The sequence below is a fragment of the Carcharhinus amblyrhynchos genome, chromosome 21 (assembly GCF_965287045.1).
Source record: "Carcharhinus amblyrhynchos chromosome 21, sCarAmb.v2.hapA, whole genome shotgun sequence".
NCBI classification, from domain to species: domain Eukaryota; kingdom Metazoa; phylum Chordata; class Chondrichthyes; order Carcharhiniformes; family Carcharhinidae; genus Carcharhinus; species Carcharhinus amblyrhynchos.
The window spans coordinates 1316303-1333015 of record NC_137344.1 but is presented as its reverse complement, the minus strand read 5'-3'; the positions used below and the strand labels follow the sequence as shown (position 1 = coordinate 1333015).

General features: G+C 49.6%; 1 protein-coding gene across 3 annotated transcripts in view; it reads left to right on the top strand.

Moving 5' to 3' along the window:
- Window positions 1-16713, top strand: part of LOC145356516 (ras-associating and dilute domain-containing protein-like) — a 185432-nt gene that overhangs the window by 109933 nt on the left and 58786 nt on the right. For all 3 annotated transcript variants that reach the window (XM_080209251.1, XM_080209252.1, XM_080209253.1), the window contains 5 exons: window positions 6692-6927; window positions 7932-8254; window positions 10464-11165; window positions 13016-13053; window positions 14110-14273. In XM_080209251.1, coding sequence (XP_080065377.1) covers window positions 6692-6927; window positions 7932-8254; window positions 10464-11165; window positions 13016-13053; window positions 14110-14273 — 1463 coding nt within the window. The remainder of the gene's footprint in view (window positions 1-6691; window positions 6928-7931; window positions 8255-10463; window positions 11166-13015; window positions 13054-14109; window positions 14274-16713) is intronic.

The window sequence follows — 16713 nt, the reverse complement described above, 5'->3', positions numbered from 1 at the left end:
CTGTCCCCTTGTTCAAGAAGGGGAGTAGAGACCATCCTGGGAATTATAGACCGGTGAGCCTTACTTCTGTTGTGGGCAACGTTTTGGAAAGAATTATAAGGGATAGGATTTATAATCATCTAGAGAGAAATAAATTGATTAGGGATAGTCAACACGGTTTTGCGAAGGGTCGGTCATGCCTCACAAACCTTATCGAGTTTTTTGAAAAGGTGACCAAAGAGGTGGATAAGGGTAAGGCAGTTGATGTGGTGAATATGGATTTTAGTAAAGCGTTTGATAAGGTTCCCCATGGTAGGCTACTGTAGAAAATGCAGATGCATGGGATTGAGGGTGATTTAGCAGTTTGGATCAGGAATTGGCTAGCTGATAGAAGACAGAGGGTAGTGGTTGATAGGAAATATTCAACCTGGAGTTCAGTTACAAGTGGTGTACCTCAAGGATCTGTTTTGGGGCCACTGCTGTTTGTCATTTTTATAAATGACCTGGATGAGGGTGTAGAAGGATGGATTAGTAAATTTGCTGACGACACCAAAGTTGGAGGAGTTGTAGACAGTGAGGATGGATGTTACAGTTTGCAGAGGGACATAGATAAGCTGCAGAGCTGGGCCGAGAGGTGGCAGATGGAGTTTAATACGGAAAAGTGTGAGGTGATTCCCTTTGGTAAGAGTAACAGGAGTACAGAATATAGGGCTAATGGAAGGACTCTTAGTAGTGTTGACGAGCAGAGAGATCTCAGGGTACATGTGCATAGCTCCCTGAAAGTTGGCACCCAGGTTGATAAGGTTGTTAAGAAGGCGTACGGTGTGTTAGCTTTTATTGGTGAATAAATTGAATTTTGGAGCCGTGAGGTTATGTTACAACTGTACAAAACTCTGGTGCGGCCGCACTTGGAGTATTGTGTACAGTTCTGGTCGCCACATTATAAGAAAGATGTGGAGGCATTGGAAAGGGTGCAGTGGAGGTTTACCAGGATGTTGCCTGGTATGGTGGGAAGGTCTTATGAGGAAAGGCTGAGGGACTTGATGTTATTTTCATTGGAGAGAAGAAGGTTACAAGGTGACCTAATTGAGGCATACAAGATGATCAGAGGATTAGATAGGGTGGACAGTGAGAGCCTTTTTCCTCGGATGGTGATGGCTAACACGAGGGGACATAGCTTTAAATTAAGGGGTGGTAATTATAGGACGGATGTCAGAGGTAGGTTCTTTACTCAGAGGGTAGTAAGGGTGTGGAATGCCCTGCTTGCAGCAGTTGTGGACTCGCCAACTTTAAGGGCGTTCAAATGGTCAGTGGATAGGCATATGGATAACATTGGAATAGTTTAGGTTAGAGGGTCATTAGATTGGTTCCACTGGTCGGCACAACATCGAGGGCCGAAGGGCCTGTACTGCACTGTAATGTTCTACGTTCTCTGTTCTACGTGTGTTTTTTTTAATGGAATGGTGGTTGGGGGATAGACATTGGCTCCAAGACATGAAGGGATAATTCCCCTGCTGTTCACGACAGTCTACGTCCAGCAGAGGAAATACAGAGCCTTGCTTTAACTTCTCATCAGAAAGTCTCGAATCGGGGGAGTTATTGATGAATTAACTGTTGATGTTTTATGAGACAGCCCAAGATTAGTTTCAGCCCCACAAAAAGGTGATTCCTGCCAATGCCGAATATCCAGTGTGTTCTAGTTGGGACCACCAAGTGGAGGTCAAATGGGAGATAACAACAGACAATCCCTGAGACCAATTGGAAGTAAGCTTCTGCTGGCCTATCATTTTAACCCTTCACTCCGCTCCGACATGAATATTTCGGTCCTCTGGTGCCGGATGCTAACAGCAACTTGAAGAACAGCTCCCCCTCTTCTCATCAGCCACCTGAACTCAACACTGAGTTAATCAATTCAGCCTGCTGTACCCCATTTCACTGCTGGTGTCACACTTAATCTTGTTTTTCTTGTTTTTCTTTTGGATAGGACTGTTCCTCCAGGCACATTCCCACTCCCTTTGCTTCTGCCCCACCACCTCTGTCATTTAATCTCTCCTGTTTTACACTCTATCAGTGAGTCTTCTTCTGATCCTCTGCTAACCCAGACTGTGCCTCACCCAGCACCCTGCTAACCTAGACTGTGCCTCACCCAGCACCCTGCTAACCCAGACTGTGCCTCACCCAGCACCCTGCCAGCCCAGACTGTGCCTCACCCAGCACCCTGCCAGCCCAGACTGTGCCTCACCCAGCACCCTGCCAGCCCAGACTGTGCCTCACCCAGCACCCTGCCAGCCCAGACTGTGCCTCACCCAGCACCCTGCCAACCCAGACTGTGCCTCACCCAGCACCCTGCTAACCCAGACTGTGCCTCACCCAGCACCCTGCCAGCCCAGACTGTGCCTCACCCAGCACCCTGCTAACCCAGACTGTGCCTCACCCAGCACCCTGCCAACCCAGACTGTGCCTCACCCAGCACCCTGCTAACCCAGACTGTGCCTCACCCAGCACCCTGCCAACCCAGACTGTGCCTCACCCAGCACCCTGCCAACCCAGGAGCCAACACTGTGCTGATGCCAACTTCTTTCTTCATTTCAGTCCATGTAAGGACCAGCAGTGTCCCTTGGCCCTCATTGCTCCTGTTACATTTTACTCTCACTGGGTCTCAGACCCAAAAATTTTGGAAATCTGAAAACGATCCCATTAGAGGAAAACTGCTGCAAAAATACAAAACTTAGAGATTTAGAATCACTGAAGACGGAGAAAATGGAAGTTTCCTCTGATGGGATCCAAGATGGAGTGGGCTTGGGAAATCTCAGATTCCCGGAATATTGGCCAGGATTGAAGAGTTCCCGCAGTAAACCGGAAAACGCTGTTTCTGAGAGGTCACATAAAGCCATAGAGTTTTACAGCACAACAAGAGGCCCTTCGGCCCATCATGTCTGCACCAGCCATCAATTCTAATCCCAATTCCCAGTTCTTTGTTTGTATCTTTCTATGCTTTAGCATTTCGAGTGCTCATCTAAATGATTCTTAAATGTTGTGAGGGTTCCTGACCCCACCACCCTTTCAGGCAGTGAGTTCCAGATTCCCACCACTCTTCTAACCCTCCTGCGCTCCTCCTGATCTTAAATCTATGCTCCATAGTTATTGACCTCGTGTACATGCACTCCAAGGACCCTCAGGTTCTCTGATCTTCCCAGTGTCCTGCTGTTCACTGTGTATTCCCTTGCCTTGTTAGTCCTCCCAAAATGCATCACTTCACACTTTCCAGGGTTAAATTCCATTTGCTGCCGTTCTGCCCATGTGACCAGCCCATCTATATCGTCCAGTAATCTAAGGTTTTCATCCTTGCTGTTTACCAGCTCACCAATTTTTATGTCATCTGCGGGAAAAAGATACAAAAGTCTGAAATCACGTGCCAACCAACTCAAGAACAGCTTCTTCCCTGCTGCTGTCAGACTTTTGAAGGGACCTACCTCACATTAAGTTGATCTTCCTCTACACTCTAGCTATGACTGTAACACCACATTCTGCATCCTCTCGTTTCCTTCTCAATGAATGGTATGCTTTGTCCATTTAGTGTGCAAGAAACAATATTTTTCACTGTATGCTAATACACGCGACAATAATAAATCAACTTACTGATCAAACCTCCCACAATCACATCCAGATCATTAATGTTCACTACAAACAACAAGGGACTCAGCAACGATCCCTTTGGTACACCACTGGACACAATTTTCAACCATCACTCTCTGCCTCCTGCCATTGAGTCAATTCTGGATCCAATTTGCCAAGTTGCCCTGGATCCCATGAACTGTTAATTTCTTGATCAGTTTCCCATGCGGTACCTTGTCAAAAGCCTGAGGGAGGTCCATGTCAACCAAATCAACTGCCCTCATCTACACAGCTAGTCACCTCCGCAAAAATTTCAATCAAATTTGGCATACAGATAATCATAATGGGTTCACTAGAAGCAAATTGACAGAACATTATAGAGGGAGCTTTACTCTGTATCTAACCCCGTGCTGTACCTGTCCTGGGAGTGTTTGATGGGACAGTGTAGAGGGAGCTTTACTCTGTATCTAACCCCGTGCTGTACCTGTCCTGGGAGTGTTTGATGGGGGGACAGTGTAGAGGGAGCTTTACTCTGTATCTAACCCCGTGCTGTCCCTGTCCTGGGAGTGTTTGATGGGACAGTGTAGGGGGAGCTTTACTCTGTATCTAACCACATGCTGTACCTGTCCTAGGAGTGTTTGATGGGGGACAGTGTAGAGGGAGCTTTACTCTGTATCTAACCCCGTGCTGTACCTGTCCTGGGAGTGTTTGATGGGGGGACAGTGTAGAGGGAGCTTTACTCTGTATCTAACCCCGTGCTGTACCTGTCCTGGGAGTGTTTGATGGGACGTGTAGAGGGAGCTTTACTCTGTATCTAACCCCGTGCTGTACCTGTCCTGGGAGTGTTTGATGGGACAGTGTAGAGGGAGCTTTACTCTGTATCTAACCCCGTGCTGTACCTGTCCTGGGAGTGTTTGATGGGGGACAGTGTAGGGGGAGCTTTACTCTGTATCTAACCCCGTGCTGTACCTGTCCTGGGAGTGTTTGATGGGGGACAGTGTAGAGGGAGCTTTACTCTGTATCTAACCCCGTGCTGTACCTGTCCTGGGAGTGTTTGATGGGGGACAGTGTAGAGGGAGCTTTACTCTGTATCTAACCCCGTGCTGTACCTGTCCTGGGAGTGTTTGATGGGGACAGTGTAGAGGGAGCTTTACTCTGTATCTAACCCCGTGCTGTACCTGTCCTGGGAGTGTTTGATGGGGACAGTGTAGAGGAGCTTTACTCTGTATCTAACCCCGTGCTGCCCCTGTCCTGGGAGTGTTTGATGGGGGACAGTGTAGAGGGAGCTTTACTCTGTATCTAACCCCGTGCTGTCCCTGTCCTGGGAGTGTTTGATGGGGGGACAGTGTAGAGGGAGCTTTACTCTGTATCTAACCACATGCTGTACCTGTCCTGGGAGTGTTTGATGGGACAGTGTAGAGGGATAATGTGAGCTGTTCTGCTGGACTGTGTTAAGTCACGGCTGGTGGTAAATATCAACCTGTTTAAATCCCAGAAGGGAAACATGGAACAACTGCTGCAACTGTCATTTGTTGTTGTAATTTGTGTCGTACAGGGAAAGGGTTTAAATCCAGAAATGATGTTCCCAAGTACTTAGGGTAGTTTATAGAAACGTAAGTGTTTATTAAGAAATAGGAATAAAATAGAATTACACTTAAATGCAACAATGGCTTCACACAGTAACAACACTTTAATAAAAACAAAATATGTTAGAGACAGAACAGAGCTAATGTTTGAAATCTGGATGACTCTTCATCAGGCTGGAAACATTGGCTCTATTCTCCCCAATGACCTGCTGAGATTTTCCAGCATTTTCTGTTTTCGTTCAGATTCTGGAATATGCTGTATTTTGCTTTTATAGCAATACTTTTAAATAATTCTCAAAATTCTGAATTTAACTACCTTCAGAATTAACCTTCCCATTATCTTTTCAACAACTCTTAGTAGATTTTAAAATCGATACAAGTCCAGTAATTGTTACCACACAGGGCCTTTAATTTCTTTTGAGGTGTCCTCTGAGGTTAACAGCTGTTGGTCTTTAGGATCTGGCTTCATTCGCATTGCTTGCTGCGAGTTAGCCAGCAATTTCTGCTGTGATCTGAAACAGTATTGTGTTCAGTTTTAGTGCCCTTATCTGAGGAAGGATGTCCTTGCTATGGAGGGAGTACAAGGTTTACCAGGCTGATTCCTGGAATGGCAGGTCTGTCATATGAGGAGAGACTAAGTTGGTTAGGATTATATTCACTGGAGTTTAGAACAGAGAGGGGGGATCTCATAGAAATGTTTAAAATTCCAACAGGGTAGACAGGGTAGATTTAGAAAGAATGTTCCCAATGGTGACAGAGTCCAGAACTAGGGGTTGTAGTTTGAGGATAAGGGGTAAATGTTTTAGAACTGAGGTGAGGAGAAATTTCTTCACCCAGAGGGTGGGGAATGTGTGGAATTCACTCCCACAGAAAGTAGTTGAGGCCAAACTGTAGTGTGATTTCAAGAAGGAATTAGATATTGCTCTCAGGGCTAAAGGGATCAAGGGATATGGGAGGGGAGGGGGCAATCAGAATATTGAATTCGATGATCAGCCATGATCAGAATGAAGGGCAGAGCGGGCTGGAAGGCTGAATGGCCTCCTCCTGCTTCTAATTTCTGTGTTTCCATATTTATCCCCCATTGGTTTCAGTAACTCCTTAAATGTATTATTTCCCTTTGATCTTTCCATGGTCTCACCCAGTTTATTGAGAAAGTCTATCTCCCTGAATTTAATAACTTCATTTACTTTAGCTTTTATACTTAGAAGAAAAGTACACGCTCTGTACCTATACTTTACCTCAAACACCTTTCTTACACCCTGCATATCTCCTTCTTTGAACCGCAACCCATTCAAACCTAATCGTGTTTTGTAAACATGCTTACTAAATTACCTAATGTAAACCTTCTGCCTCAGGCATTTCGAGGCTCCTTACCACATCAAGTCCACAGCTAAGACTCTCACAGTCATTATGTCCCATGTTTAAATTATCACTCACATACCCCAACAGTTAAAAACCACAAGTATTCAATGCCCTTGAGCTTTCTTGAAACTGCTTATCATTTTATTTAGATATTCACTGGACAAGAACTCTAGCAGTGACTATGTTCTGTGTGATGTGATTGGACGATCAGACGAGGAGCACCAGTGGAAGACAGAGTGTTTCCGGATTATCAGTGAGAGTGAGAAGCCTCTTATTCTGCAGTCACTCTGGAAACCAAAGGAGGGATTTTCCCGCAGATTTGAAATTCACAGAAAGGTGAATCTGGAAGAAATCGCAGCAAAAGAGAAAGACACAGTAACAGCAGGTAACAGGCCACTCAGAGAGGGACAGACCAGAAGAGATTGATACAGAGACAGCGAGAGAGAGAGAGAGAGAGAGAGACGGGGTGGGGGGGGGGGGGGGGGGGGGGCGGTGGAGACCAAGAGAGGGAGAGAGCAAGAGAGAGACGGGAGAGAAAGAGGGGGAGACTGAGAGAGAGAAAAGGGGAGACTGACAGAGAGAGAGAGGGGGAGACCGAGAGGGGGGTGCGGGTGGAGACCGAGATGGGGGGAGACCGAGAGAGAGAGAGGGGGGAGACTGAGGTGGGGGTGGGGGGGGGAGACTGAGGTTGGGGGTAGAGACCGAGAGAGAGGGGGAGACTGACAGAGAGAGAGAGGGGGAGACCGAGAAGGGGGGGGCGGGTGGAGACCGAGAGGGGGGGAGACCGAGAGAGAGAGAGGGGGGAGACTGAGGTGGGGGTGGGGGGGGAGACTGAGGTTGGGGGTAGAGACCGAGAGAGAGGGGGAGACTGACAGAGAGAGAGAGGGGGAGACCGAGAAGGGGGGGTGGGTGGAGACCGAGAGGGGGGGAGACCGAGAGAGAGAGAGAGGGGGGAGACTGAGGTGGGGGTGGGGGGGGGGAGACTGAGGTTGGGGGTAGAGACCGAGAGAGAGGGGGAGACTGACAGAGAGAGAGAGGGGGAGACCGAGAGGGGGGGGCGGGTGGAGACCGAGAGGGGGGGAGACCGAGAGAGAGAGAGGGTTGGACTGAGAAAGAAGATTAGAAAGAAAGAGTGATACTGAGAAAGAGAGAGGGGGGGAAGACTGAGAGAGAGATGTGGGGGGGGAGGAGAATGAGAGAGAGAGAGGGGGGGGGAAGACCGAGAGGAAGAAACCGAGTCCCATGCTGATGCAACCCCCTCCCCATGCGGACTCATGCTGTGCTATTTCCCCCCCTGCCCTCCCCATGCGGAGCTCCCCCCGCTGATGCTGAGCCATGCTGTGATAGTTTGCTGCCTCAACTTGTTGTCTTTCCCTCTTGCCCCCGCAGGGATCAATGCCCAAGCTCGCAGGCTACAGATGAGCCGGGCACGGGCTTCATCAGCTCTGACAGAGGAGGACATTGCAAGCAGCTTTGCGCTTTGGCGCAGTGTCAGTGAGCTGAACCTATCAATGAAGGTCAGAGAATCGCGACACAAGGTCAGGAATCCTTGGACGGAAGCTGGAGAAACGGAGGAAGACAAGGAGCAGCTGTGCCTGAGTATAGAGAAGGAGGAAACGGAAAGCAGTGACGACAGTTCCACCCAGTATTCCATCCACCCCCCCTTTGAGTTCCCCTATTTCCTGCTGCTCCAGAGTTACAGTAGCAGCCAGGTGAGAGCAGCTCCAACACTCACAGATCAACTCATTGAAAAGCTTTCTGTCTCCTTCCTCAATCAGCTCTGAAAATAAAAGGAGAGATTTTAGTAACAGAAGAAAAGTATTTCTCCTCGTCTCCCAATCCCATCCCCACCCCCTCCCCATCCCCAATCCCATCCCCACGCCCTCCCCATCCCCAATCCCATCCCCACCCCCTCCCCATCCCCAATCCCATCCCCACCCCCTCCCCATCCCCAATCCCATCCCCACCCCCTCCCCATCCCCAATCCCATCCCCACGCCCTCCCCATCCCCAATCCCATCCCCACGCCCTCCCCATCCCCAATCCCATCCCCACGCCCTCCCCATCCCCAATCCCATCCCCACGCCCTCCCCAATCCCCAATCCCATCCCCACGCCCTCCCCATCCCCAATCCCATCCCCACGCCCTCCCCATCCCCAATCCCATCCCCACGCCCTCCCCATCCCCAATCCCATCCCCACGCCCTCCCCATCCCCAATCCCATCCCCACGCCCTCCCCATCCCCAATCCCATCCCCACGCCCTCCCCATCCCCAATCCCATCCCCACGCCCTCCCCATCCCCAATCCCATCCCCACGCCCTCCCCATCCCCAATCCCATCCCCACCCCCTCCCCATCCCCAATCCCATCCCCACCCCCTCCCCATCCCCAATCCCATCCCCACCCCCTCCCCATCCCCAATCCCATCCCCACCCCCTCCCCATCCCCAATCCCATCCCCACACCCTCCCCATCCCCAATCCCATCCCCACACCCTCCCCATCCCCAATCCCATCCCCACACCCTCCCCATCCCCAATCCCATCCCCATCCCGTTCCCTTATCCAATCCCATCCCCTCCCAATCCCCAATCTGACCCCCACCCCCTCTTCATTCCCCAATCCCACCCCCACCTCCTCCCTGTCCTGAATCCAACCCCCTCCCCATTCCCCATCCCCATGTACACCCCATCCCAAATCCCACCTCCACCCACTCCCCATCTCCCTCAAACCCACCCCCACCCCCTCCCCATCTGCAATCCCATTCCCACTCCCTCCCCATTCGCCAATCCCACCCTGTCCCCATTTCCCAATCCCACCCCCTCCTCACTCCCCAATCCTGTCCCCATCCCCTCCCCATCCCCCACGTTCTCCCCTCCCCAATCCCACCCCTCACCCCCCGTGTATCCCTCAATCCCACACTCAGCTTCTCCCCACACCTCCACATTTTCTCTCTCTGGCGGTGGATTGCTCCGACTCCTGTTCCATGTGAATTTATAAATCTGGCTATTTTCGCACCACCATCACTGTTCATTACAGAAATTCAGTTAACAACTCGATTTCTCCGAATGAAATCTTGCCTTTGGTGTCTCTTATTCCTCAGATTTGTCTCTTTGGGATTTGAGCTCAGTACTCGGGGAAGTACAAGGATTCCATTCAGAAGGCCATTGTTTCTCAGGATTTTGCTGGCTTTAACAAATTATACTTCCTGAACCTTTCCTTAAATTTGAAATGATCAGAGTCAGTCAGTGACTGGGGAGAGGATCATTCAAAAAACCCCATTAATACCTGCAGGATACAGCAAAGTACATTAGAAATGTAATGTTGGAAACATGGCACCTAATTTGTACACAGCGAATATGTCACTGAGCAGCTAATTTGTGTGATATTGACTGAGGGCTGAATATGGGTCAGGACGGGAGAAATAATTCCCGTGACCTTCTTCAGTACAGTTGCTGTGGGATCTTTTACACCCACCTGAGTGACCCTCTGACAGTGCGGCGCTCCCTCAGCACTGACCCTCTGACAGTGCGGCGCTCCCTCAGCACTGACCCTCTGACAGTGCGGCGCTCCCTCAGCACTGACCCTCTGACAGTGCGGCGCTCCCTCAGCACTGACCCTCTGACAGTGCGGCGCTCCCTCAGCACTGACCCTCTGACAGTGCGGCACTCCCTCAGCACCGACCCTCTGACAGTGCGGCACTCCCTCAGCACTGACCCTCTGACAGTGCGGCGCTCCCTCAGCACTGACCCTCTGACAGTGCGGCACTCCCTCAGCACTGACCCTCTGACAGTGCACTCTCGGTACTGAATCTGTTGTATGAGCTCTCTTTCACACATGCTCTCTTCCTCTCGTTCCTCCAATGTATTTGATGATCTGTGTTGCTTGGTTACCTGCCTCACACAATCTTTGTGTTTGATTTCAGGATTTTGTTATTTATGTGCTGAACGGAAGCAGTCACATGTTTGGCCGTTCCTTGGAGGAATCAAGAGACGAGGAGGAGGAGAAGCAGAAGGTGGACATGTTGCTGTCAGCCCCAGATATCTGCCCCAGGCACTGCAGTGTGCAGCGGCGGGAGATCAGCTCCAGCGGCGAGGGCAGTGAGACGGTGACACTGATCAAGCCTGGGAAAGGAGCGATTGTCACTTACAACGGCCTCCCACTCAACACAGAGATCCAGCTGCATCCCGGTGACCTTGTAGGCATGGGCGCCTACTACCTCTTCATGTACAAGGACCCCACCCTCAGCAACGGCCCACGCGAACAAAAACCCACATGGTTCCCGTCCCCAGCCCTGTCTCTGAGCCAGGACGGAGAGCTGAAGTGTAAGATGTGCGGCTGCAGCATTCAGGAGACGCAACAGGACACAATTACTTGGATAAGGAAAAGCATTCCTAGGCTAAAAGATACAAAGGGCAGAGAATATGTCCTCGTGTACAATTTAGCGCAGGAAGATGCACTTCTGAACAGAATCATCAACATGCCACTGGAGGAGAGCTCAGACTTCAAGCTGACTCCAGCCTTCCTGCTCTGTCTCTGTATCCAGCACTCAGCAACTTCCTTCCACCCAGCAGACTTCCGCAAGCTGCTACTGAGGATAGCAAGTCAGATCCAAACAGTCATGTGGGTCAGTACGCAGAACGCCATTCAGCACCAAAAATATACCCCACATCCCTCACTGTAACACTCTGATATACCCCACAACCCCTCACTGTAACACTCTGATATACCCCACACCCCTCACTGTAACACTGTGATATACCCCACACCCCTCACTGTAACACTCTGATATACCCCACACCCCTCACTGTAACACTCTGATATACCCCACACCCCTCACTGTAACACTCTGATATACCCCACACCCCTCACTGTAACACTGTGATATACCCCACACCCCTCACTGTAACACTCTGATATACCCCACACCCCTCACTGTAACACTCTGATATACCCCACACCCCTCACTGTAACACTCTGATATACCCCACACCCCTCACTGTAACACTCTGATATACCCCACACCCCTCACTGTAACACTGTGATATACCCCACACCCCTCACTGTAACACTCTGATATACCCCACACCCCTCACTGTAACACTCTGATATACCCCACACCCCTCACTGTAACACTCTGATATACCCCACACCCCTCACTGTAACACTCTGATATACCCCACACCCCTCACTGTAACACTGTGATATACCCCACACCCCTCACTGTAACACTCTGATATACCCCACACCCCTCATTGTAACACTCTGATATACCCCACACTCCTCACTGTAACACTCTGATATACCCCACACCCCTCACTGTAACACTCTGATATACCCCGCACCCCTCATTGTAACACTCTGATATATCCCACACCCCTCACTGTAACACACTGATATACCCCACACCCCTTACTGTAACACTCTGATATATCCCACACTCCTCACTGTAACACTCTGATATACCCCGCACCCCTCACTGTAACACTCTGATATATCCCACACCCCTCACTGTAACACTCTGATATATCCCACACCCCTCACTGTAACACTCTGATATATCCCACACCTCTCACTGTAACACTCTGATATATCCCACACCCCTCATTGTAACACTCTGATATACCCCGCACCCCTCACTGTAACACTCTGATATATCCCACACCCCTCACTGTAACACTCTGATATACCCCACACTCCTCACTGTAACACTCTGATATATCCCACACCCCTCACTGTAACACTCTGATATACCCCACACCCCTCACTGTAACACTCTGATATACCCCACATCCCTCACTGTAACACTCTGATATACCCCACACTCCTCACTGTAACACTCTGATATATCCCACACCCCTCACTGTAACACTCTGATATATCCCACACCCCTCACTGTAACACTCTGATATATCCCACACCCCTCACTGTAACACTGTGATATATCCCACACCCCTCACTGTAACACTCTGATATATCCCACACCCCTCATTGTAACACTCTGATATACCCCGCACCCCTCACTGTAACACTCTGATATATCCCACACCCCTCACTGTAACACTCTGATATACCCCACACTCCTCACTGTAACACTCTGATATATCCCACACCCCTCACTGTAACACTCTGATATACCCCTCACCCCTCATTGTAACACTCTGATATACCCCACACCCCTCACTGTAACACTCTGATATACCCCACACCCCTCACTGTAACACTCTGATATACCCCACACCCCTCACTGTAACACTCTGATATAACCCACACTCCTCACTGTAACACTCTGATATACCCCACACCCCTCACTGTAACACTCTGATATACCCCACACCCCTCACTGTAACACTCTGATATACCCCACACCCCTCACTGTAACACTCTGATATAACCCACACTCCTCACTGTAACACTCTGATATACCCCACACCCAGGGAGTGTTTAATGTTTCAAAATTGTTGTCTTCATATTTAGGAGAAAACGAAAGTCCTCGCCACGAAGCAGAGAGAATAGTAAGTACACACTGAACCCTTACTGGGTTATAGAAACAAAGTGAAATATGCTGACCCTCTGACAGTGCAGCACTCCCTCAGTACTGACTGTCTGTCAGTGTGGCACTCCCTGAGCACTGACCCTCTGACAGTGCAGCACTCCCTCAGCACTGACCCTCTGACAGTGCGGCACTCCCTCAGTACTGACCCTCTGACAGTGCGGCACTCCCTCAGCACTGACCCGCTGGCAGTGCGGCACTCCCTCAGTACTGACCCTCTGACAGTGCGGCACTCCCTCAGTACTGACCCTCTGGCAGTGCGGCACTCCCTCAGTACTGACCCGCTGACAGTGCGGCGCTCCCTCAGTACTGCACTGGGAGTGTCAAGGCAGATTACATTCACACATCGTTCAATGTGTTGCAATCCTGATCTTGGTTAAATGCTGTGTGTCCCATTCCCTGGGCAGAGACACGAATCCAGATTCATGGCTAATACTCAATGTGGTGCTTATGGAGATTTTCAAAATGAGACAATAAACCAGTGTTTTCCCATGAGGTTGTCAGCAGCTCGATGCCGATGTATAGAGGAAAATCCTGCTCACTTTAAAACCTTGAACTCGATCCCTCAAGCAAATTCTCTGATCATTATCACATGCATCCCCAGTGAGAATCACTGCATCAGAATCGCATCAGCCCTGGATTTCCAACCCGAACCTCTGATACTCTCCACCTCACTTTCCCCCTTTAAAATACCTCGTGTTGTTGCCAGCGGGATACACTGCTTGCCCTGAGAGGAGAGTGGAAACAGACTCAATAAGAATAAAAATAAGAACTGGGTCAATTCTTGAAGAGGGAGAGGATGCCATGTTATGGACAAACAGCAGACGAATAGGACTAATTGGGATTAATTGGATGGTTTTACATAAAAGCCAGCACAGGAACGGTGGGCTGAATGGCCTCCTTCTGCTGCATCATTCCATGGCTCGATTTCTCTCGACATTAGTGTAATTTCTTTGTTTTGTCTCTGGTTTACCTGTGTTGTGTTCTAACCTCAATCATTTGGTGTTTCCTACAACAGTGTCAGTGAGAACAGCGAGGAAGTCCCTGTCATCAAAATGCCGGATCTGATACCAGGTCTGCAGCCTCTCATTTACTGGATGTCCAATTCCATTGAACTGCTCCACTTCATTCAACAGGAGGTTCCCAAACTGTTAACATGGGAGCAGCACATGGATCAGTCTGGTGAGTGCACACAGAATTATCCACAGGTCACACACATGCAATGCTGGAGAGAGACAATGTCCCAGAGGATTCAAGGACAGATTCTATGAGGCTAGAGTAAGGAAGAGAAAGGAAGCAATCACATTGCTCAGTGTAGACTATAGATTGCTAACTAGTGAGAAGATATCGAAGATCAAACCTGGAGGGCAATTATCGCGAGATGCAAACATGATAGAATAGTTATAATGGTGGACTTCAATTACCCGAATGTAGACTGGGATAATGGGAGTATAAAGGATGGAGAGGGGCAAAATTCCTGGATTGTGTTCAGGACAATTTTCTACAGCAGTGTGTGACCAGACAGGATGCACTGTTTAGACCCAGTTCTTGGAAATGAGGTGGGCCAAGTAGATTAAGTGTCAGTGGGGAACATTTAGGAGACAGTGATCATTGTACTGTAAGGTTCAGGATGATGAAAGAAAATGACAATAGGATCCAGAGTGAGAATAATTAACTGGGGGAAAGCTGACTTTAGTGGGGCAAGAATGGAGCTGGGCTGGTTAGACTGGAATGGAAGCTGATGCAAAAAAAAAACCTTCACACAGAGTTTTGGGATCTGGAGTGCTCTGCCTGGGAGTGTAGGGGAGGCAGGTTCAATTGAAGCATTCAGGAGAGCATGAAATGATTATTTGAATAGAAGCAATGTGCAGCGATATGGGGAAAAGGCAGGGGAACGGCGCTAAGTCTTAATGCTCATTTGGAGAACTGGTTCACACACAACAGGCCAAATGACCTCTTTCTGCACTTAAACAATTCTGTGATTCAGGCACAGGGTTATACGCATGCATACAGGGGTCTGACACATACAGGGTTACACGCATGCATACAGGGGTCTGACACATACAGGGTTACACACATGCATACAGAGTCTGACACATACAGGGTTACACGCATGCATACAGGGTCTGACACATACAGGGTTACACGCATGCATACAGGGTCTCACACAATAGGGTCACACACATGCATACAGCGCCTCACACATACAGGGTCACACGCATGCATACAGGGTCTGACACATACAGGGTTACACGCATGCATACAGGGTCTCACACAATAGGGTCACACACATGCATACAGGGCCTCACACATACAGGGTCACACGCATGCATACAGGGTCTGACACATACAGGGTCACACACATGCATACAGGGTCTCACACAATAGGGTCACACACATGCATACAGGGCCTCACACATACAGGGTCACACGCATGCATACAGGGTCTGACACATACAGGGTCACACACATGCATACAGGGTCTCACACAATAGGGTCACACACATGCATACAGGGCCTCACACATACAGGGTCACACGCATGCATACAGGGTCTGACACATACAGGGTCACACACATGCATACAGGGTCTCACACAATAGGGTCACACACATGCATACAGGGCCTCACACATACAGGGTCACACACATGCATACAGGGTCTGACACATACAGGGTCACACGCATGCATACAGGGTCTGACACATACAGGGTTACACGCATGCATACAGGGTCTCACACATACAGGGTCACACGCATGCATACAGGGTCTCACACATACAGGGTCACACGCATGCATACAGGGTCTCACACATACAGGGTCACACGCATGCATACAGGGTCTGACACATACTGGGTCACACACATGCATACAGGGTCTGACACATACAGGGTCACACGCATGCATACAGGGTCTGACACATACAGAGTCACACATATGCATACAGGGTCTGACACATACAGGGTTACACGCATGCATACAGGGTCTCACACATACAGGGTCACACGCATGCATACAGGGTCTGACACATACAGGGTCACACGCATGCATACAGGGTCTCACACATACAGGGTTACACATATGCATACAGGGTCTGACACATACAGGGTTACACGCATGCATACAGGGTCTCACACATACAGGGTTACACATATGCATACAGGGTCTGACACATACAGGGTTACACGCATGCATACAGGGTCTCACACATACAGGGTTACACGCATGCATACAGGGTCTCACACATACAGGGTCACACGCATGCATACAGGGTCTCACACATACAGGGTCACACGCATGCATACAGGGTCTCACACATACAGGGTTACACATATGCATACAGGGTCTCACACATACAGGGTCACACGCATGCATACAGGGTCTCACACATACAGGGTTACACATATGCATACAGGGTCTGACACATACAGGGTTACACGCATGCATACAGGGTCTCACACATACAGGGTCACACGCATGCATACAGGGTCTCACACATACAGGGTTACACGCATGCATACAGGGTCTGACACATACAGGGTTACACGCATGCATACAGGGTCTCACACATACAGGGTCACACGCATGCATACAGGGTCTCACACATACAGGGTCACACGCAT